The sequence below is a fragment of the Epinephelus lanceolatus genome, chromosome 9 (genome assembly GCF_041903045.1).
Source record: "Epinephelus lanceolatus isolate andai-2023 chromosome 9, ASM4190304v1, whole genome shotgun sequence".
Taxonomy (NCBI): Eukaryota; Metazoa; Chordata; class Actinopteri; order Perciformes; family Serranidae; genus Epinephelus; species Epinephelus lanceolatus.
This window is the reverse complement of record NC_135742.1, coordinates 24,609,646-24,631,598: the sequence shown is the minus strand read 5'-3', so window position 1 is coordinate 24,631,598 and position 21,953 is coordinate 24,609,646. Positions and strand designations below refer to the sequence as shown.

Genomic DNA, 21,953 nt, shown 5'->3' with positions numbered 1-21,953 from the left:
TAGCACTGTGAGAGTTCACTAACCCCACTGCACTGTCAGAAGGTCTTTAAAAAATTTTAGCAGTTATATAAAGATGTGTTTAGCCAAAGGTTGTATCCAGTTATCATCACTATGTCAAAGAATTTTATGTGATAATAGAATCTTGCAAAGACTCTGATGGCAGAAGTTTTCATTTGTAGAAAAATTAGACAATCTCGGTGAAAAAGGGTGATGTAAAATGTCGCCCTCATTCACTCATTCTTTTCTCTATCGTATAGGCACTCAGTACTTTAAGAGTTTGTCGCAAACTGGTGCCTACATTACCCACAATGCAACTCGACCACTGACAGTTCGGTCAGAGTTTTGTAAAAATGTGTGTGTTTTGCTGATAGCCTCAGGCAGAAATGAACAGCAGACTGCAGAGCTCTGTTTATATATCTTCTTTCAAACCCAACACCTTAAGATTTTTTTAACTTTCAAACTTGTCCAACCAACGCTGACTCAAGCGCAATCACTTGAGGCATTTTTATCAGACTTCACACAGCTACCTCTGGAGACACAAAGGTCTCAAGGGCCCTTACACATGCTGTGTATGTACATGCTGTGCTTATTTTGTGCCCTGAAATCCATTGTCATTAATGTAGACACACAGAAGGCACGCTTTAAAGCGATGGCAACACCTTCATGGCACGCAAGCCTTCCCAAGCGTCTGTTATTTAGGGCACGATGGCTGCGTCCTGAGATAAACAAAGTTCAGCTTTTGGAATGCAGTGACACACTTTCCACATGTCACGTGATAAGGAGCAACCTATTACAGCCGGCAGATATCTCTCCTTTCTTTCGGAAATATCATTTCATGAGGTGAAGTTAAATTTTAGTGTCCAGAGCTTTATGATGTGTCCCATGCACAACATCTTAATACACACTTAAAAAACAACACCTGAAGAACATCACCTCTGAACTCGGGATATCTGGTAAGTAGGCTGTGATACGGTGCTGGTTATGGTTGCTTAGCACCTTCAGACGCAGTCTGTCTCCACGCTCTTGAAAGTTGGCACAGAGTAGGCACAAGTGTGGCACCCAGCACCCAACCTCGCTTTTTCCAGGCAGTTTACGATGTGGCCATGTGTCCCGGCCCTTATACAGCTGTTTTTTCACTTATGCTACTATTCTATTCAACCAGACATCATTTTCAGAAATCCACGCAGTCAAAATTAATGAATGGCTCCTTTAAAAACTACAAAAAAGTTTATTTAGTTAATTAAGATATTTAGTATTTTGGAACTGAAATTCAGTCCTAACGATAACATAAGCACAGTAATGACGAATCTTTCCGCTCCAGGACGGAATTTAGAGTTTCACCTCATCATCACTGGGTTTTATACCACCTCTTCTCCAGGTGGTGTGAACCTAGATTTTTTCACAGAGCTACACCTCTCAATTAAGCCATCTCTCTGTTTACATTACAGGTCCTCAGGGTGAAAAGGGGAGAGATGGGCTTCCTGGCAGAGAAGGTAAATTGTAACCACAGTTGCCTCTCAGTCAGTCCATGTAAAACCATTTAAGATGTAACCCAGTTAAGGCTCCGTGATTACTCATGACTGTTTCCTCCTCTTAGGAAAGCCAGGGTCTCGAGGGCTGCCAGGTCCTGCTGGGCCTCGGGGGGAGTCTGGGTCAAGGGGCCCATCTGGAACTCCTGGATCCAAGGGATCTGCAGGACCTGCAGGTAAGAGAAAACTGAAAGTAGAAATACACACAGCTTGATGTTAGCACACAGTTGTGAGCTGAGAGAAACAAATGAGCCTTGTCTCTGCAGATGTTGACACAGTTTGTCAATAAGCATGTTGTAAAGATGTTTGTGTGTCAGTGAGAGAGACGGAGGGTGTTGCAGGGCAGTTGTATACTAGCCTCTCCACTTAACCTATTGTCTGTGGAAGGAGACATTTGAATGGCTCAGTGTTGACCCAAAGACTTGTAGAAACAAAAGTGGAAAAATCAGAGAGATCTCCAACAAAAGTCTGACTAGTGATGTCCCGCTGCAGCGTGTTTGTCTTTCTCTTAAACCGCTCGGTCAACCCACAGACCCTCCAGCGGTGAATGTGGAGCGTTCCAGTGGCCAGTTGGTAACTTTCTGGAATTTGGGCATTTTGTTGGCTTGTAAAATCATATGTTTCTAAAAAGTGCTGTTTCAGTGAGCAGCAAAAACATTTGTTTTCAGACTACTTGTAATCTCCCCGACATGTGCTGCTGTTCACCAACCAGTGTCAAATCATAAATCTGCTCATTGTATTCAGAGCTCACTGGTTATATATATATATATATATATATATATATATATATATATATATATATATATATATATATGTATATGTATACAAATAATAGATGACCTGTTGGGGGAAAAGTAAATCCACAGGCAGCTGTGACCTGAATGATGATCAAGTAAATGGCAGTATAGGTTTGTCACAACATCTGCTCTCGCTATAGGCTGTTTTTTCTCTGCTCTGGATCATGAAGGGAGTGCCTCTCCTCTCAGCCTAACTGCATATGACCCCTGCTCTGCGCCTGCTGCTGGGTAAAGATGAGATTTAGAGCAAAAAGTCAAACTACAAACCCACTTTCCGAGAAGCTGCGCCATGTGACTTCAATCTGAAATGAACATGAGCTATATATACACAAATCCCAGGTCCTTATGATTTCCATATGGCTGTGGTGTTATTGTTTTTTCTATCTCCATTACTTCATAAGTACCCAAAACCAGAGCTATGTCTTGCATCCGAAGCTCTGTTTTCCTTATTGTGCTGATTTTTTTTTTTTTTTTTCATTTTAAAGAGAAAGATAAACATAGGGCTGGAATGTATCCAGTGTCATGGAAAATGTAGACAAATATGTTTTTGAGCCAGAGGTTATTGGAAAGATGGGAGAAAAGTGAACTTGTGTTGTTAGGAGAAGTGATATTCTACATTTTGATTAATGCTTAGAAGTTACAGGAGAGTTGTTTTACAAACTCTGACTCATATTTTGACGCATCATCCCCCAGCTGCTCTAGGGAACCATTATTCTACAGGAAAAATGAAAATTGTTTCCCCCAATATGTCACAGAGACTCCGAAGGGCCACTTTGATTGTTCATTTGAACCACTTTGTAGCGTACAGTCTCTGCGGCGCTGCCAAAACACAGACGGTCATGCTGCAGTGTTTTACCAAGGCTAAGGCCAACGGAGGTGTCAAATCAGAGCTGTAATAACATTACTTTGCAAAGCGGTAATTAGTGGACTGTCATTGACAGTTGCATCAGTACGTAAACACAGAGGTGATGAGTCTGGGTCTGTCGGAGGGCAGGAGGTGGTGTTTAGGGGGCAGCGTTGCCTCAGCAAAGTCCAAACAATGAGGTCAGATGTAGTTGTGGTGTTTTTTTCCACCTCATAAAAAAATGACTGGGGGAAGAGGAAGGACACTTTAGCTGACCGGCCCATATGGAGCAGCTACAGGCTGTTACTCGTACACACACATGTCCAAAAGCTAGCCGTGTGTATGCAGGGAGCATTTAATTTACTATGAACCAGTGCCAGAAACACTTTGCAGAGTTAAATGGTGTTTATTTGAGTTTTCCCATGTCCCTGAGTCAGTTCCCAGCACAAGACCATTAAAGACCCTCCTCCTGTTAATTACAGAGAAACAAAGTCCGCCGGTTCATGCACTTCTCCTCCTCTGTTCAGCTGCTGACTTTACTCCACTTGTGCACATATATACATATGTATAGAGGCGCGCGCACACACACACACACACACACACACACACACACACACACACACTCCTGCCAGACCCTATTATGATGTATCATTCAGCACTTCAATCTAATCTTTTTCCTCTCTGGTCTTTGTCATAGGTTATCCTCCTATCATCACATCATCCACAGTCATTTATCATTACCACTCTACCGTTGTGCTGTCTCTCCAGAAGAGATTTTATGATTATATTTTGCTATGTCATTCCTCCTAAGTGCAGTATGTCTGTCACCACAGTGATGTTTCTTTCGTCCCACCTCTCAGGCCCCCGTGGTCCACCAGGACTCCCAGGAGAGAGGGGTCTACCGGGCCCGCCTGGTCCTCCAGGGCCTCCAGCTCCAGCCAGTGCCCACATCCCAGAACCAGACCACAGTAAGACCCTGGACAGTTAACAGACTTCATACAGTCACCATAACACTAATTCCACACCAGACAGTTAAAAGTCTTTTTGTATTTGTTATGAATACGAGTCTTGAACGTGCACACTAACAATTCAGCATTGCCTGTCACATTGTCGGACTCTCAACTGACAGTTAAAAGTTCTAAATCATCTGGGGCGTCAGTGACTTAGTGGTAGAGCAGGCGCCCCATGTACAAGGCTGTTGCGGCAGTGGCCCGGGTTCGAGTCCAGCCTGTGGCCCTTTGTTGCATGTCATCCCCTCTCTCTCCCCCTTTCACACTTAACTGTCCTGTCCATTAAAGGCAAAAAATGCCCAAAAAAATATCTTTAAAAAAGAAAAAAAAAAACTTATAAATCAATGCAGCACAACCAGATATATTGTCTTTTTTTTATTCCACACATTCTTTTTAAAACCTGGGGCCTACATTACCCACCAACTGTTCTGTCGGACTGTTGGGTGTGTGCAAGTAGCAGCTAATGTAGCCTTGAGACGCAAGCTTCAAACAGTGATGAGCAGCGGGCTACAGAGGTTGGGTAACCCCACTTCTTTGTAACTCCACACCTCCAGATGTTTTTTTATTTTCAGACTAGTAGTCTGCAGCTCCAACCAACGCTGTCAAGGGACATAACTTGAATTTATTAGACCTGACGCTGCACCTTCTGGAGTCACAAAAGGCTTTATACAACTTCTTTTAATTTGTATAGTTCAACCAGGAGATACTCATTCTGAGAGAAAGAATATTTAGTTATATTTGCACAAAAATATGGGAAATGTGAATAGTCTTCAGCAATTAGACCCCTCCGTGATGGCATATATTTAAAGGGAGGTGGTGAAACCGTAGTAGAATAGGGAGCCGTTACTCTGCAGGAAAATCCCCTCTATGGAGTCTAGACGCTGGTGATGGTGATAAGATGAGGAGGGTGCTGAGAATCTGGATGTAATGAGGAGTTGATTTCTGATGAGCTTGACCTTGGCGCTGGACATGATGACTGGAGGTAAATGGAGTGGAGGAGGGTGCGATGATTTTGCCTGAAATGACAGCTGATAGCAGCAGAGTGGAGAACAGATTTAAAGTTTGACAGCAGGGGCATAATTGGTTGAAAAAGATTGTGGCGAAATGAAATCGGTTTAACTGTAAGGGCAAATGGCTATAATCACCTGATAAGGAAGAAGCGGAGGGAATGAGATAAGAAAGACAGTTATGGATGAATGAAGCAGAAGGCACCGATCAGACAGAGACACGGCTTGCTGTGTCTTTTAAAAAGTTGTTAGTAGGCAGCCACCAAATCACCTGTCCTTAGCTTAACCACTATTTTGCACAAATTTGTACCTTAGAATCTGCATAAAAAATGGACAGATGGAGGGCACGTGCTCTGATTGAGGGTGAGAGGCTGTTCCCAGGAGTTTCACCTGGATGATAGTTGGTTCAAGGTTTATTTTAGGATGAGTTGGGGACTGTTCTGGGAATCTGCTGTCAATCGTCTGGCCTAATTATGGTTGGCTATACCAGTGGTTCCCAACTGGTCCAGCCGCGCGGTCCAGATTTCTCCTTAGTCATCAGTTCAGGGTCCATAAACTTTAATATATTCAGCGTCATACTTGTATTTGCTTCTCTCTCATTGAAAACCATTAAAAAAAAGCTGCCCCAGGATGCTGAAATGCACTCTGTCTGAGCGGGGCCCAAAGATAGGCTACAGCATGTAAAGAAATTACACTGAGCTTCACAGCAAAATCAGTGGACTATCCCCTTAATAGTTATATATTTCATTTTAATGCAACAAAATCTGTTTGCCATGAACCCAGCAGGAGTACATGTACACAAATTGAATCAAAGCCTTCTCAGGCCTGCTGATGCAGGGTGTGTGATTTAAAGACTTCTAGCTGCAAACTGCTGATACGCATGTGTCTGTAGCAGCTCACAGACATGTTCTCTCATGCTGCGTAAGAGCTCTCATACGTTTGAGGACTTCTGATAAACAAAAGACACAAAGAGAATGAGAAACAGACAGGATGGTGGTAATCCTTTAACCGCTACTTTCTCCCTATTGTCTACCAGCCAAGTAGAACAGAATCAAAGAGTATTAAATGGAGGCAGAGACAGTCGAAGATTGACTCAGACTTTACATGCTGGGATGAGAACCTGTCCATCACTGATGTCACTCAACAACTTCCAGATGTAAGCCGCTCAGATAGCTGGGGGGGGGGGGGGGGGGGGGGTGCAAGAGACAGATGGGAGCCTGCGCCGACTCTTTCAAGGTCAAGACATCGGTGGATTTTATATGTGGATTCAGTGGTAAAACAAAATATGCAGCACGCAGATTTGTAAGCTCTGGGTTCCTGCGTGGAGAAAGCTGTGGGTACGTTGAGGTTGGCATGATGATTTCCGAGACTGCAAGCCATTTCTATCACATCAAAGTAACAGTAGGGGGACGTGCTGAGCTTCCTTTGGAAAACACTGGCTTATTTGGCTTTTACGTCTGCATCAGGAGGTTGGAATTCCCTTCTGCTGAACAGGAGAGGTTTCCTAAACCAGCAGCCAGAACGTTAAGGAGTGAGGAGGAGCATTGTTGGTTAAAAATTGATTCCAGTGTTTGTAAGTGCTCCTACAACTTTTTATGTTGTGTTAAGCCACAGTGCGTTCTCTGTAGATGATAAAGAGAGTGTGTAGAAATACACAAAGAGAGAGTGCAACCCTGTTTTTGGATGTCACCTCTGGTTGTGTGATCTGTTAGCAGTGTGCAGCGTTCTGGCAGCTGGAGGATGTTTCTGGCTGTCAGTCCTCCTCCTCCTCTCTGCGTCTCCTGTCTCATGCTGTGATTGGATCTGTGTTTCCTGTCAGTATAAAATGACCCAATGACCGCACACTTCCTCTATCGCTCACACGTCCACCACCCTCTTCCTCTTGTAGACTCATTTAGTTGTAGACATCCAGTCAGTGTTGTTACACAGTGGATGTGGAAAGTTTTCTATACATCATTACATGTTTTTTTTAATTAATGTGAAACACTGATCTGCTGCTGACAGCACTTTTGAACACATTTTAGTGTAGTTTACTAACCTGTTGAAGTCATTAGGTGAAGTTTGAGTATTTGTTGGAAAACACTGCCCTCTGGAGGTTAATTAATGTTATAAAAGGGCTTTCACTGCCCTGAGTCAAGCTTCTCAGGCATCATTCACACAGTAGCCCCTCTTCTCATTTGTCTTTATATGTACATAATTGATTCTTACCCTCACCTCGTCTCCTTGCATCTTAGTCCCTCCCACCTAAGACATCCATGCTTTGGAACCATTATTTTAAGGTGACATCAATTAAATATGAAGTGTTGCACCGCTGCATCATGTGTCCATTTTTTTAGCCTATCTCTGTGTTTGATTTGATTTGATTTGAAGGTTTATTTTGAACATAAAAAAAGAAAAGAAAGCAACAACAACAGACAATGAAAGGTTTGTTCAAAAGGGAGTGGGAAGAAGTTGAAACTTATCTAATCCCACCCCCTCTCCCTGCACAAATGATTTATATATATATCTATCCTGCTTCCTTAGAAATACTACTGTTAATAACAATCATAATAATAATAATAATGAACATGATTTATAGGATCACCGTTTTATGATCTTTGTCAAACGAGCGTAACAGTGTTCATGACAACTTATATATTTACTTTTAATTCAATTCACAACTTGGCATAATGTGACAAAAATGTATTACTTTATTACTTTTTTTATGTCATGGGTGCCGAAAAAAGATTTTGGCAAAGGATACACCTGTGCATTCTCACTCACAGCTCCTCCAGGAAGCCTCACTCCTCTCTCCCGAGATCCATTTTTAGGAAGTGAAGCATCCTTAAAGATGACGCACTGAGAACAATTTCCAGGTCACAGGCAAGAGGACAGAGGAGATGAGGAGATGAGGAGGCACAAAATAGAGAAATGACAAGAGACCCAGGATAACGTTCTGCATAGCATTTACACAATCAGCAGGACTCGTACAATTCCAAAAACAAAATTAAAACATCACACACTAACAGGCTTGAATCAAAATTATTTACAAGTTCATATTTATTAAATCATAAGTGCAACTGTGGGATTTTGACACAGGCTTCTTCAGGTTCACTTCTCAGTGAGCACTTTCTTTCAGAGTACTTATAGATCATTCCTCATTCACTAAAACCGTGGACCTAAACTTTAAGATCACCATCTACTATACGAGATAACCAGTTGAAACCATTGTAGCTACAGCATCACATGAATTACTGCATACTGACACTTTAAACCTGCATTTACAAAGACAAAGCACCACCGCTTTTAGCACCACAAGCCGAGTGCCATCTAGTTCCATTATATTCAAGAGAGGGCAGACATCTCTACAGCCAATATCTCCAACACTCGCCAACTCTGTTCTGACTACACAAACAACATAATTGTCAAAACATCCTTAAGAATCTGGAGTCAGTTCAGACGTTTTGGTTTTCAGTTATATTCTATGTCAGCCCTGATAACCACACATCATGCCTTTCCTTCATCTTTGATAGATGGTGCATTTACAATTTGATCCACCTAAGGCATCAAATCAATTAAAGATTGATACTCTAATAACGCCTTTGCTTCTTTTCAACAGCTATCTGAAAAAGTTGTCCTCCCAAACAACACTTCTTTAGATATCTTCAGATTTGTAGTTTTGTTAGTAGTCGATTTCCTCAGTTCCCTAAATTGCCAGTTAATTCACCTTTGGACACATTCCTCAAGCCAGCATCCACCCTAAAAGGAATGATGTCATCTATATGCTCAGATTCACTCCATACGACTTGTCTCTTTAAATTTTATTAAAACACTTTGGGAAGTGGATCTGGGCGAGGAGATTCCTGAAGAGCTTTGGGAGGGTGTCCTTGATAAAGTACACAGTTCATCTATCTATGCAAAACATGGACTGATCCAGTGCAAAATAGCACACCGTGCTCATTTCACCAAGGATAGACTCTCTAGGATGTGAACTTGGCTTGTGACAGGTGTAGCCAGGCACCAGCGAGCCATGTACACATGCTCTGGTCTTGTCCTGCATTACAGACGTACTGGGGGGAAATCTTTAGATCGCTGTTAAGGGTTACTGGAAAATCTGTTGAACCTTAAGCTATGATTGCATTGTTTTGGTGTAACTCCATCCACAGTACCACTCTCTTCCTGTGAGGAAACTTTTACAGCCTCTGTTACCTCACTAGCCAGACGTCTGGTGTGACTGAAGGGGAAGTCCCCAACGCCTCCCTCACACACTCTATGGATAAGGGAAGTCCATAATTTTGTCGAACTAGAAAGAATCAGGTGCATAATAAAGGGCTCCCTGAGGAAATTTTGCATGATGTGGATCCCTTTTTTAGTATGTACGAGAGCAGGACTTTCCAGATATTCCTGAATGATCTATTCATCTATTTTACAGACATTACATTGTGATGTGACAGGCAGTTGTCCAACCAATAACCATTAAGTTGTGTTTTAGTATTTAGTGTTATTTGTATCGTTATATTTTACTCTGTTGTTTTGTTCTTTGTCTTCTTCTGGGTACTGATTTGGTTTGTTGTATTTGTCTTGTCTTAGTCCTGTCTTGGTTTTGTATTGTTTTTTTTTTTACCTTGAAAATTTCAGATTGTGTTTTTTTTATTTTAGGCTGAACTGTCCCATTAGAGGCAAAGTAAAATCAACAAGATAATTGATAAAATGATACATGCATAATACAGTAATACACATCTCCTACAGTAATGAAAAAAGAAAGTAGCTCCCATTAAACACATTTTGTGTCAACTCCAGGTCGTGGAAAAGATCCCTTCTTCAGCAACACTTTCCATGACTCACGAGGGGTGCCTGTTCCAGGACCTCAGGGTCCTCCTGGGCCAATTGGTGAGTGTTTATCACCATCCGTATAATGTTAATCTCTGTGCTGCACAGAGTGTTTTTGTTGTGTGTATGAAACTCAAATTCTTTTATATAAAATAAATACACTCTCATTTTGCCTCCGTCAGAAGCATGTAGGTTCCATTTTTGTGAGTTTGGATGCAATAATGTTTATTCTTAACCAGGCGAAGAAAAAACACCCCTTAAAGTTGAGTCCACAAACTGAAAGTTATTCTTTTGGATCTTTTAAAGTGGGGTTGTATACTTATCCTTAGACAGTGTATTATATACAGTACTTGGCAGTCAGCACGTTCCTGTTTGGAGAAGCAGGCTGCAGCACCACAAGGAAAGCTGAGCAGTATACTGCTGTGGACGGGGGTTAGCAACATACCATATTTTAGCCACCTAAAAAAATCAATATCAGGTTAAGTTTAAGCTATTTTGAGAATATTTTCACTGCTTTACCTTGTCACAGGCAGCCCTTTTCAACAAGAAAGCCTTTACAACTTTAGTTCCCCGTCTACTGTATGATCTCATCAAAGACACCAGACTCCATTGACAAAAACAGTAATTCTGGCTTGCTGAACACAGGAGCTGCTGGTCTACCACTGCCTCAGCCATATATAGCTTGTCTGAACTAACTCTTTTAAACGCCAAAGTCACACACTGACACAAATTAACTAACTGATCGAGGCAGTGGTAGACCATTAGCTCCTGTTTTCAGTGATGTTAGATGCTGTTTTTCTCAAAGGAGTCTAGCATATGACAATATACGTTTTGCTGCTGCCCCTGTCTGCCGCAGTACATAGCTTAGCTTCTGTGGCGGTATTCCTGTCTGCTCCTCCAAACTGGGGGTGTGCCGACTGCCATATACTGTATGTAATACACTAGGGATAAGTAGCTCATACAACCCCACTTCAAAAGATCAAAACCATCCCTTTAATCTTAATAAAGCCATAAACACCTACATGTACTGTACATATGTCAGGTTGAGCTCAGTGCTTCCTCCAGGCAAAACACCACTAAAAACCAGCACAACCTCCACCCACAGGGTGAAGGCACTTGGTGCTAATATGAATCTTTCTATCTGTTGCACAGGTCCACCAGGTCCCAAAGGCCCAGTAGGACCTCCCGGCCCTTCAGGACAGAATGTAAGCTTGCTCACAGCATAATGGTGCAGTTACTGAGTTTAGCACTGTCAGATTTGTAGCGATACAAATTCATCATTGTCATATTGAATTTCCTTTCTGACTTAAATACAGGGGAAACCTGGAGCCCCTGGAATGCAGGGCCCTGTGGGGCCGAAGGGAGAGCGTGGGGAGAGAGTGAGTACACTCACAGCCTGATGATATTCAGTAGGTTTTCTTCATTTAACCTACATCCCTAAACAACATGCCTTTGGTTTCTCAGGGTCCTTTAGGTTACCCAGGAGAGAGGGGCTTCAGAGGTGAGCCGGTAAGCTACTTCCACCCTGCTGCTTTGATAATTATGGCCTGAGCAAATGAGCATATGGGGGGAAACATCAGTCTGTGTCATGGCTGGTTATATTACTGTAAACTACACTAACCAGCAGCACTGCAAACCACACTGACCAGCAACAACACAGTCTCAGACAAAATGAGCTCCTTCTGTTTAAGTAAACTGCTGCACTGCTTTCGTCAATGTTTTGAGGTCATATTTTTCTCTGTTAATATTTCTTCACAGGGAGCACCGGGTCCAAAGGGAGATCCAGGAGAGAAGGGCTTGCCGGTAAGAATGTAGTTGGTGGTAATTTACAGTTCACATGGTGACATGGGGCTTGGACAGGAGAGTTTTGCCTTCAGTTAGAAGATTCAACCAAAAGTTTTAAGATTCCTTTGCTGAGCATTAAATATTTTCTCTGTGTCTGTCTAACCCTTATTTTTCTTTTACCTCTTTCTCATTTTACAAGAGCAATCTAAATGTAAGATATATTTTAATTATGTCATCACGTGTTCACTTTTCACTATGAATCTATTCTGTAACCTGAATCAAGTCTAACCATGACCCACATCTCAGGCTATGGTTATGATCTTTTTACAATCACCATGTTTATGGCTGTGATCGGCCACAGACTGGTGTTCATCTCTTTTTCTCTCCAGTCCATACTATACTTTCCTCCCTGTTGATATTCAAGTGTTTTATATTGTTGTTTCTGTTTATGTGATTTTTAGCTGTCGATCCGTCTGATTTTGTGTGTGAAATCTTTTATTGTTAATGTGTTTTTGTTTTTGTTGGTCCTTGGGGTGTGCTCTGGACTGCTGTCCCCTGTAACGACGCTGAACTCTTGACCCTAAAGCTGTCTGACTCCCTCTGCAAGCTACTGTCCCCATGGCTACCTTTCACAGTCACTTTTTCAGCATCTGACTTTGGCATATACATGTAAATATAAAGACAACAAACACTGTCAATCTTGTAACAACACCGTGCACCAACTCTGAGTGAAAAGATACAAAATATGGGAAAATCCTTCAAGAAGCAAATGTAGACTCATTTTATTTGAATTCAATTGGATTTGTTTGATATTACGGACTTCAAATGTGTGAAGTGTATATGCCAAATCACTCCATATGTGTCAGTGGTGGGTCCTGTTGGATTTAGAGGTGTTGTGCTCTGATGTGAGTGGAGTGGATACAGCTATCCTCCTCTTTTATCCCATAATGCATCCTTGCATGATTTCACCCTTCAGTGCCACCTAAACTTTATTTTCTGGATACTACAAAATGCATCTAATGAGTGAAATAATACAGTTAAAACAGAAATAAGGCAAAGTAGCTCTAAATTCTCTAGTTTTATTTCGGGTAACGAGTCGACAGCCATGCTAGCAGCTCTGTGAGGCTGTACTGTAATGTCAGCTTGCTAACATGTTCACAGTGACAATGTTAATGGGTCTATTCATCCCAAAACGAAAATACATATGTTTCCTCTTATCTTAAGTGCTATTTATCAGTCTAGATTGTTTTGGTGTGAGTTGCAGAGTGTTGGAGATATCGGCCGTAGAGATGTCTGCCTTCTCTCCAATATAATAGAACTAGACAGCACTCAGCTTGTGGTGCTCAAAGTGCCAAAAAATACATTTAAAAGACACAACAGTGATGTCTCTTTCCAGAAATCATGACCCAGTTTCTCAAGATAATCCACATTCTTGTTGTGAGCAGTTTCGTGTAGGAACTATTACCTTTCTACCGAACTACACCCACCAACTATATCACTACACAGAAGTTTCACTGCAGTTGATTCAACAGTAGTGAGATATTTCCCTAAAAGTCACAAATGTCAACCTTTTGGTGGTGCTACAGGAAAAGTGAGGGGATGACCAAAGTCCTTAGGATTCATCCTCTGGGCATCATGAATGGATAGGATAGGACAGGACAGGAAGAATAGGGTGGGATAGGATAGGATAGGATAGGATAGGATAGGATAGGATAGGAAGGATAGGGTGGAATAGGATAGGATCGGATTGGATAGGATAGGATAGGATAGGATAGGATAGGATAGGATAGGATAGGATAGGATACAATCAGATAGGATAGAGTAGGATAGGAAGGATGGGGTGGAATAGGATAGGATCAGATCAGATAGGATAGGGTAGGATAGAAAGGATGGGGTGGGGTAGGATAGGGAAGGATAGGATGGGATGGGATGGGATGGGATGGGATGAGATGGGATAGGATAGGATGAACTTCATTAATCCCTAAAGGGGAAAACTGGTTGTAGACAGAGACTGTAGACAAAGACATACACATTACATCAACAAAGACATAGACAGAAAACACACAATGCATCACCCACACAATAGATAACACCAGGCAGAGTTACTGAAGGGAAGTGTATAGTTCCATTGCATCAACAATAAGATGGTCAGTAAAAGCCAAGTATACAGTTAGTAAGATCAAAACAAAAAGTGCAGATGTGCCAATGTACAACCATGGAAACTGTATGTAGGAAACAGCAGCATAAGTAATTGATGCATACAATGAGTAAATAGATAGTGGAGAAAAATTGTATCGACATTGTCTGTGGACCAACCAACAAACTGACATTACCATCTATAGCTGCTATCATGGCTAAAAATAAAATATAATCTATTTGTATGACTCAGTGAGACTTTGCCTTTTTTCTTTAAACATCAAGTGTGTCCTTGGTTTGTTTTACTAATCAGTCACTCACCAAAAGCTTCAGCTATTGTCTGCATGCCTTCTTTGTGACGGTGATGCTTTCAGCTGTCTGTCTGCTTTACTTCTCTTGTTCAACTCCTTCTGTTATTTTTGAAGGTATGACTTATGAAGCCATCGCCTTATCCTTTCACAAAAGACAAATGAATTAGATTTCAGTGTAAATCTATACTGGCTTCATTCTGTCAGGTAACAATGGGTAACTTTTGTGAGCACAGCGTTAAGAATGAAAGCTGTGATTGCCTGGCTTAAACTGCTACCCGACAAGAAGGAATGCAGATGGCATGATCAAATCTAAATCCTGGTAGAGTGTAATCCAGCTGTGTTATGTCACCAACATGAGGCTGGTCTGTAATGTGCATGCTGATGTTGCCCAGCCCAGCATGGCAGAGACTGACTTCATGTAGCAGCATGGCCAGAGAATGAGGGAGATACAGAGAAATACAGGGAGCAGATATGTCTGAGAGTGCTGGGCAGATATGTGGACTGTTTTAACCTTCTAACTGCTGAATTGTATTGAGAGAAAAAAAATGACTTGCATCTTGGCGAGCTGTTCTTTGGCTTGTGCTCCTTACCTTGACGGCTGTATCTATCTTCACAGGGGGACGGAATACATCAGATCAGAGAGGCGCTGAAGATCTTAGCCGAGAGGGTTTTAATCCTTGAGACTATGATCGGTATTCATGGTGAGTAGGAGGCCTGAGGCAGGGTCAGCTTTAGGCAGGGGTCAAAGGTGTGGGGGGGGGGGGGGGGGGGGGGTTAAAAACTCCCACCGCAACTCACTGCTGAGACAGGGAGTGGGAACAGTCGCAAGCAGCCCCAGGACTCAGGCTGGTGTTTCCACCCCCTCACACAGTCCCCCCTGTCACTGCTCTCTGATAGGACATTAGCTTGCAGATGTTCCACGACTTGCAGGCAGACCTTGAGCTTCTGGCTCGCAGGGTGACGCTGCTGGAGGCTATCATCTGGCCAGGTAACGCTGAGACATACTCTCCCACAGATCTGCTGGCCCTCACTGACCTTTTTGACAAGATCTAGAAAGCGTTAGAGGCATAAAATAACCACTTGTTACTGAACTGCTTAATCTAGTCTCTGAAAATCAAATGTATTGTTATGTATGAATTGTTTTGGTTTGTAGCACAGATACTACTTAAAAGGCCCTAAAAACCTGTTAACTCAATCACATGACATGACACTCATACTGGTGCATTTTTCTGTTCTCTTCTCTCTGGTTGATGTCACAAACCTCCAAGCACCAATTAGGATATAGATTTGAAGTTTTCAGGGGCTTTAATCTTTAGTGTAATCATGCTTTTTATACCAATGGATGTAAAGTATGTTAGTCTAGCCAGTGGTGTTGCAATGATTTTGTCAATAAAACAACAGAAAATAAAAATATATCAGCCACAATTTTGATAATTTATGAATTGTCTAAGTCATTTAAGTCCAAATTGAGAAAAAAAAAATTGCTATTTTGGGCTTCTCAAATTCAAGGTTTTGCTGCTTTGTATCCTTGAAATTGAATATCTTGGGGTTTTGAACTGTCATGGCTGTTGTCAGCATTTTATAGACCAGACAATTAGGGTGCGTTCCAATATACTAAATACTTATACTAAATATTTTTCTGGCATACAATATAGTATGGTATTATGGGTATTGGAACGCACAGTTAATCTACAGGGAAAAAAATATACAAATCTACTGGTGAGGAAAATAATCGTTGCAGCCCTGCTAGCCAGGCACATTACAACAGAATCAAGCGAAGGTTTTGATAAATCCTTTGAACGTTCTGACTAGTAAGTTAATAATTTTGATATAAATCTGGGCAGCTGGTGTCCAATCAAAATAAGAGCCCACCCACCCCACCCTCCAGGTTAACAGCTACACCAGAGTAGACTTGGATTAGTACTACATGTCCACACACACTGATGGACAGGGAGGCCCCGTTCCAACTGCTGTCTTTCTTCAACAGAGCCTGATCTAGGGTCTGGGGATGGACCGTTTGGCACAGCCTCCCCTAGTTTCTACAGAGATAAGCGAGCAGGTGCGCTTCCATATCGACTTGCTTCACCTCTGTCCTCCAACACCAAGGTTCGAGGGAAGTAGCCCCCCTTCCCCTGCTCACCCTGAGGATCACAGGCTGGGTTGACTCCCCCACCTATAGGTCTCATCGGCACTCAACAGATTTAGACCTTATCTGACACCCGCTCTGGGCTTTGCGTCAGATTTAGGATGGGGGACACCTCAGGGAAACTCCACTGTTACTCCACAATGCCCTCCTCCATCGGGAACCTGAGAACTAGTTTGACCCCCACCCATTGCCATAACCAAACACTTGTCTGTACATAACACACCCAGCAGCCCCTCCTGTGTCTTATTTCTCTGGCTGCAGCAGTGAAGCCTCAGAATAAAGATGTGTAATGTTTGAAAAAAAGTAAAATCTGAATCTTCTGTGGTGCTCCTCGAGTTACACTTAACTCTGGACAATAAGGGTCATTTAGAGTAATCAGTTAAAGGGGGAATCAGCTGTGAGAAAACAGACTGGATTTGCGTTTGTATTGCTTTCACAATGTAACTGCAATCTGAAGAGATTCCACTGTTTAAGTATATTGAGCATGTACAGTTTGCAGGACACAATTACACAAACAAACCTCTTCTTCTAGTATTAATTTTGTTATACTTCTATCATATTGTTTAACTCAATGTTATGTAGTGCACTAAAAAGAAGAAGTCATCTCTACTCTAACTGAGATATGTGTTGCTAACAGTGATTTGTAGTTTTCTGGTGTGAGTGTTTTCCCCCCTTTAAAGTACACACTGAAAAGTGATTTAATGTACAATAGTATATTTACATTTAATCTGTGCAAAAAAGCACAAACATTTGGGTTTGGTAGCATATCAATGGAAACAGTCATGAATTATGTTGTATTCTGGAAACAAACCATGTTTAAAAAAAGGAAACGACTCCGCAAACTGGTCATCTATTTCAAGATCTTAAACACACACACAGAGGAAAAAGCAAACCTGTTAATGGAACTTGAACATATTTTTACCACTGTTGAAACTGTCCTGATGAAAAGACTTGATAACTGTTTTTTCATCTTATATCAAACTTATTGTGAAACTATTTAAAATGATCAAATGTATCTTATTTTGTATGCTGTTGTGTAACCATTTCATATTTCATTCATTTCTTGCAAATGTGTTATTGTGTTAAGATAATCCTGTCTAGATGATTGGTGTAATAAAATAATGTTCATTGTTTTTTTTTAAACATGCCACCTCTGTCTTTATTTGTGTTACACCAGTGTTCATTAAACATGATTACAGCATAAATAAGTGACATCCCCTCTCTCCAATGTACACGTGCAGATACAGAAACTGTCTCCAAAGCCATCAGGTTTGCATCCACACTTGATTAGATTCACAGTCGTGGAAAAAGAACAGCACGGTCTTTCCACCCCCCATAAATTTTGATCATTAAATTAGTTCTAAAAGTAGCCCACAGGGAAAAACTAATCTCGAAGCTCAGCAAAATCCAAGCATAATGTAAGTCCAGTTTACTTCACAGGAGCAAATCCTGTTTCTGTCCAGGAGTGTGAGGTCGTCTAGGTGCTCTGCGGCTGCACAGGGCTCTTCCCTTTTGATACCACCACAGCCTGTTCGCCGACGCTGTCATCAATGAGCAGAGAAATGGCGCCATCTAGCTGTTTTGAGGCTGCTAATGCTACCACGGCTTTCTCTGTGGGGAAGCCCATCTTCTCCAGCTGCTGGAGTCTGAGAGGAAACATTGGTCTTTTAGTAAAAAATAAAACTATGTGGGAATAAGTGAGGAGTTTAACAAAACATATCTAGTCATTCACAAAAATCCAATATGATTTACATTTTGTTTTGGCAGGAATCTGGCAATACGGTACAAATCATGATACAGGGGTTACAGTTCAATATACTAAGAAACTGTAAGCAAGGCATTGCGTTTCTTTAAAATCTGTCTTTAGGAGATAGCGGTGAGTCCTGTATGACTCTGCTTGTTTCATAGGTGGAGTGGAAGACTCAAACTGCTTCCTAGGACTCAGGGGTTTAAACACAACACAAAATGAACCAGTGCCTGTACATTATTAATTAAATATCTATAGTGTTTTTGAGAATCAATACAGTATCACAAAACATATGAAACTCAAGTGGATCGATATTTTCTTCGACCCTAATATGAGATGTTACATACTGACCGCAGAGAGGAGACGGAGGATTTGGGCACCTCTACTTTTGCATCAGGGTTGTCAGGAGCATCCTGTAATGACGCCAGTATTCCTGCCCTCAGCATCTGCTCCTCCAAAACCTCAGCCTCAGTCAGTGCAGCAGACTCTTTCATTATCCAGGCGGGCACTGGATCCACCCATGGGTGGTGGTTCAAAACAGATGGATCCCTCATGGGGGGTGAAGCTGCCTGATCTACAGGCATCATCTGAGAAGCTGATCTGGATCTTTGACAACAGATGAAGTTAAAATGATGAAATGTGCCACTGCATGCAGGTGGTGAGTGTGAGTATTCATTGAGACTTTAGATGAAAACGGGATGAACCACACCTCTGTGTAGTAGTGTAGGTGGGCAACCTGAACCTGGCTGAGATGCGGATATATGCCCAATCAGGAATGAGGTCCAAGATTCTGGACTCCTCCAGCTCCTGTAACGTCCCAATGAAGGACTGATGATCTGAGAGGTACATTAAGTATTATAAAGAAAGACTTGACAGATCACAGATTTGGTGGGGGAGGGCACACTTCGGCTCAAAACCTTAGCAACAAATCTTATGCTTATACTATGGGTCTTCTAGATCAGTGGCTCCCAGCTGGTCCAGCCACAGGGTCCAGATTTCTCTTTAGTCATTAGCTCAAGGACCACACAGTTTAAAATATTTAGTGTCATACTTGCGTTTGGCCATGTTGTCTAGCTAGTTTGCAGTCTCTGTCAAGTAGCTGTCTGTTATTCACTCACTCTACAGGAGAAAAGGGCACTTCAAAATTAAAGCTCTGCACCAGAAATGTACTGCACTTAAATATAAAGTGTTTTTTTACAAACTTGACACATTTGCGAGTCACTTGTGGTCCATTTAGAATGGACCCATGATCCACCAGTTGGGAACCACTGACCTAGGTGACTGTATTTTAATCATAATGCCTGAAACAAAACAAACACAAAAGGGCATCCAGGAATAAAGATAATTAGTGATACAACAATACAATATAAATCTTTAAAAGAGCTGCAGCTGTACTGAATGAAAATTTAAACGCAACACTTTGGTTTTGGTTCAAATTTTTTAAGGTTTAAGTTCAAGATTTAAGACTTTTTATGCACTCAGTAGTTATTTCGATAAAATTTTGGTCTCAAACTTGTTAAATCCATGTTATTGAGCACGTCAGCTTTTCCAAGACAATCCACCTAACTGATTGGTGTGACATATCAAGATGCTGATTTAAACAGCATCATTACTACATAGGTATGTCTTGTGCTGATCACATTAAAAGGCCAATCTAAAATGTGCAGTTTGGCCACACCAGCTCAGGATCTCCACATCCATAATCTTTACCTGCAAGATTGTTTAAGAGCAGCTACCAAAACAGCTGATACAACAACTGGTTTGCACATCCAAAAAATTACTGCACAAACTGTCAGAAACCATCCAAGAGAAGCTCATCTGCATGCTTATCTTCCTCACCAGGGTGCTGACCTGACAGCAGTTTGCCATCATAACCAACTTGTATGGGTGTGAGGCTGGTTGGATGTACTGCCAAATTCAGGGAAACAACATCAGAGGCGGCTTATGGTAGTGATATGAACATTAAGTTCACAGGCAACAGGTCTGGTGGACATTCCTGCAGTCAGCATGCTAATGGAACACTCCCTCAAAACTTGGGACATCTGTGGCATTGTATTGTGACCATCCCAAGGCACACCTGTGCAGTAATGATGCTGTTTTCAGTGTCTTGGTATGCCACACCTCTCATGTGGATGGACTGTCTTGGAAAAGGAGAAGTGCACACTAAAACAACGTTTGAGAGAAACATACCTATTGAGTGCATGAAAAAAGTCTTAGATCTTTAGATCGATAGAGTTGTGTCTAAATATTTATTCAGTAGTTTGCAATTACTACAGCTGATTAGACCTCTGCTTAGATTGAAGTTGGGCTGGGAATTATTTTGTCAAATTCTATGAAATAATAAAAAATGAAAAAGGTGTAAGTTGTCTCAAGCCTACATGTTCAACAAAACTAACAGGAAAGGAAGACTGCAGTCTGTTTATACCCACACAATCTTCAGGAGAGGTCTAATCAACCTTTTAAAAACAAAATTTATACTGTATTTGCTGGGAAGATGTATTTTAGCACAAGCATCATTTTACTGTATGATGAAAGGATACAGTTATGTCCGATGAATATTGTGCAGAAGTGCAGCAGGGCAGGTGTCCCTGGCAGCAGAAATAGACCAGCCAGCAGAAAAAGCCAGGGCAGAAACCAGACTGGTACACACCTGAGCAGCCTCCTCTGGGCCACCTGACGACACTGCGCTGCAAACAGAGCCAGCTGGATGGCAGAGTAACCACAGATCCGACTCGCCTCACCTCCACCGACAAAAAGGACCAGCGCGTAAAGAAGAGGTAATATGATCATTGTGAGGATAGAGAGGGCGAGGAAGGCGACTGTTCCCCAACGACGCTCCTCACAGGGCCCAACCATCAGCAGGAAAACAACACTGACCAACAGAGAGGGCAACTCATCATGACTGAGAGCATACAGAAACACATCTGACGGGGAGAGAAGAAGATAAGATGCGTTATGTGCTTTGATCTGAACATTTAACTGAGATTTGCATGTAAACTCGTAAGATGGGTCATGATAGACACACAATTACCTGTGACCCCTGGGAAGTCTGCATCGGGACCTAAGCTGAGACTTGCCTGGATGCCCCCAGCATACATCAGCAGCATGAGTGTTATCAATAAACATGTTCCCAGACAGAAACCAGGGCGATCCGAGCCAAACCAGAACCATACTGACAACATACGATGAAGCATTATTTAGGGTTAGCTGTAGTTTATTGACTCACTTGTCCTTTTGTTGCATAATTCAGGTAAGCATGCATCTGTTTGTGCTCATTATAAGCACAGCGTCCTTCAAAAATAAAGGGATACAGATATAAAACCCTGTTTGTTTCTCACAATATTGAGAGTGGATGCTGGAGTATATTAATCCACAACTGCAGCTAGGGCTGAAAAATCCTCTCTGCCACCGACTGTACTCGCACAACGAGCCAACGAGTGTACCTGCTATTTTTTTTTTACTTCAATACGTGAGTAATAATTTTCTTTAAAATAGAAAAATCCTGGAAAATATTGATTTAAAGGCTAACAAATGCATACTTCCGCTCTACGTCACGTCTTCTTCTTCTTTGTATTTGTTGGCAGTTGGCAAACTAGAGTAAAGGTTCTATGCCGCCACCTACTGGACACAGTGTCAGTACTTTGCATAAAAATCAAAATCACTACACTTAAATATTTGAGATTGTCTTGTGTAAAGTGAATCATATGACAGCCAGTCCTGACAGGATTCATGGGTTAATTGAATGGACATGTCAATGGATAATGATATTGACAGAAATGACATTGTCATCAATTCTGATAATGAATTGTTGAATAATAAATTATTGTTTAAG

At 41.7% G+C, this 21,953-nt stretch overlaps 2 protein-coding genes across 4 annotated transcripts in view; one reads left to right on the top strand and one right to left on the bottom strand.

The window, feature by feature from the left end:
• emid1 (EMI domain containing 1) overlaps window positions 1-17,517 on the top strand; it is a 71,080-nt gene extending 53,563 nt beyond the window's left edge. Inside the window, exons 7-16 of one of the 3 annotated variants that reach the window (XM_078170735.1) lie at window positions 1,449-1,493; window positions 1,598-1,705; window positions 4,031-4,138; window positions 9,967-10,056; window positions 11,149-11,201; window positions 11,313-11,375; window positions 11,461-11,505; window positions 11,755-11,799; window positions 15,126-15,216; window positions 16,216-17,517. In XM_078170735.1, the coding sequence (XP_078026861.1) occupies window positions 1,449-1,493; window positions 1,598-1,705; window positions 4,031-4,138; window positions 9,967-10,056; window positions 11,149-11,201; window positions 11,313-11,375; window positions 11,461-11,505; window positions 11,755-11,799; window positions 15,126-15,216; window positions 16,216-16,349 (782 nt within the window). In that variant the 3' untranslated portion in view covers window positions 16,350-17,517. Of the gene's footprint in view, window positions 1-1,448; window positions 1,494-1,597; window positions 1,706-4,030; window positions 4,139-9,966; window positions 10,057-11,148; window positions 11,202-11,312; window positions 11,376-11,460; window positions 11,506-11,754; window positions 11,800-14,844; window positions 14,930-15,125; window positions 15,266-16,215 lie in introns of those variants that run through there. The other 2 variants (XM_078170736.1, XM_078170737.1) reach the window with 2 other exon arrangements.
• Window positions 17,077-21,693, bottom strand: rhbdd3 (rhomboid domain containing 3). Its single transcript, XM_033619853.2, has 5 exons — window positions 21,153-21,693; window positions 20,662-21,045; window positions 18,831-18,957; window positions 18,473-18,727; window positions 17,077-18,020 (listed from the first exon to the last, which is right to left on the bottom strand). The coding sequence occupies exons 1-5, from the start codon at window positions 21,313-21,315 to the stop codon at window positions 17,852-17,854; spliced, it is 1,098 nt and encodes a 365-aa protein (XP_033475744.1). The 5' UTR covers window positions 21,316-21,693; the 3' UTR covers window positions 17,077-17,851.
• Between the last annotated feature and the right edge of the window lie 260 nt (window positions 21,694-21,953).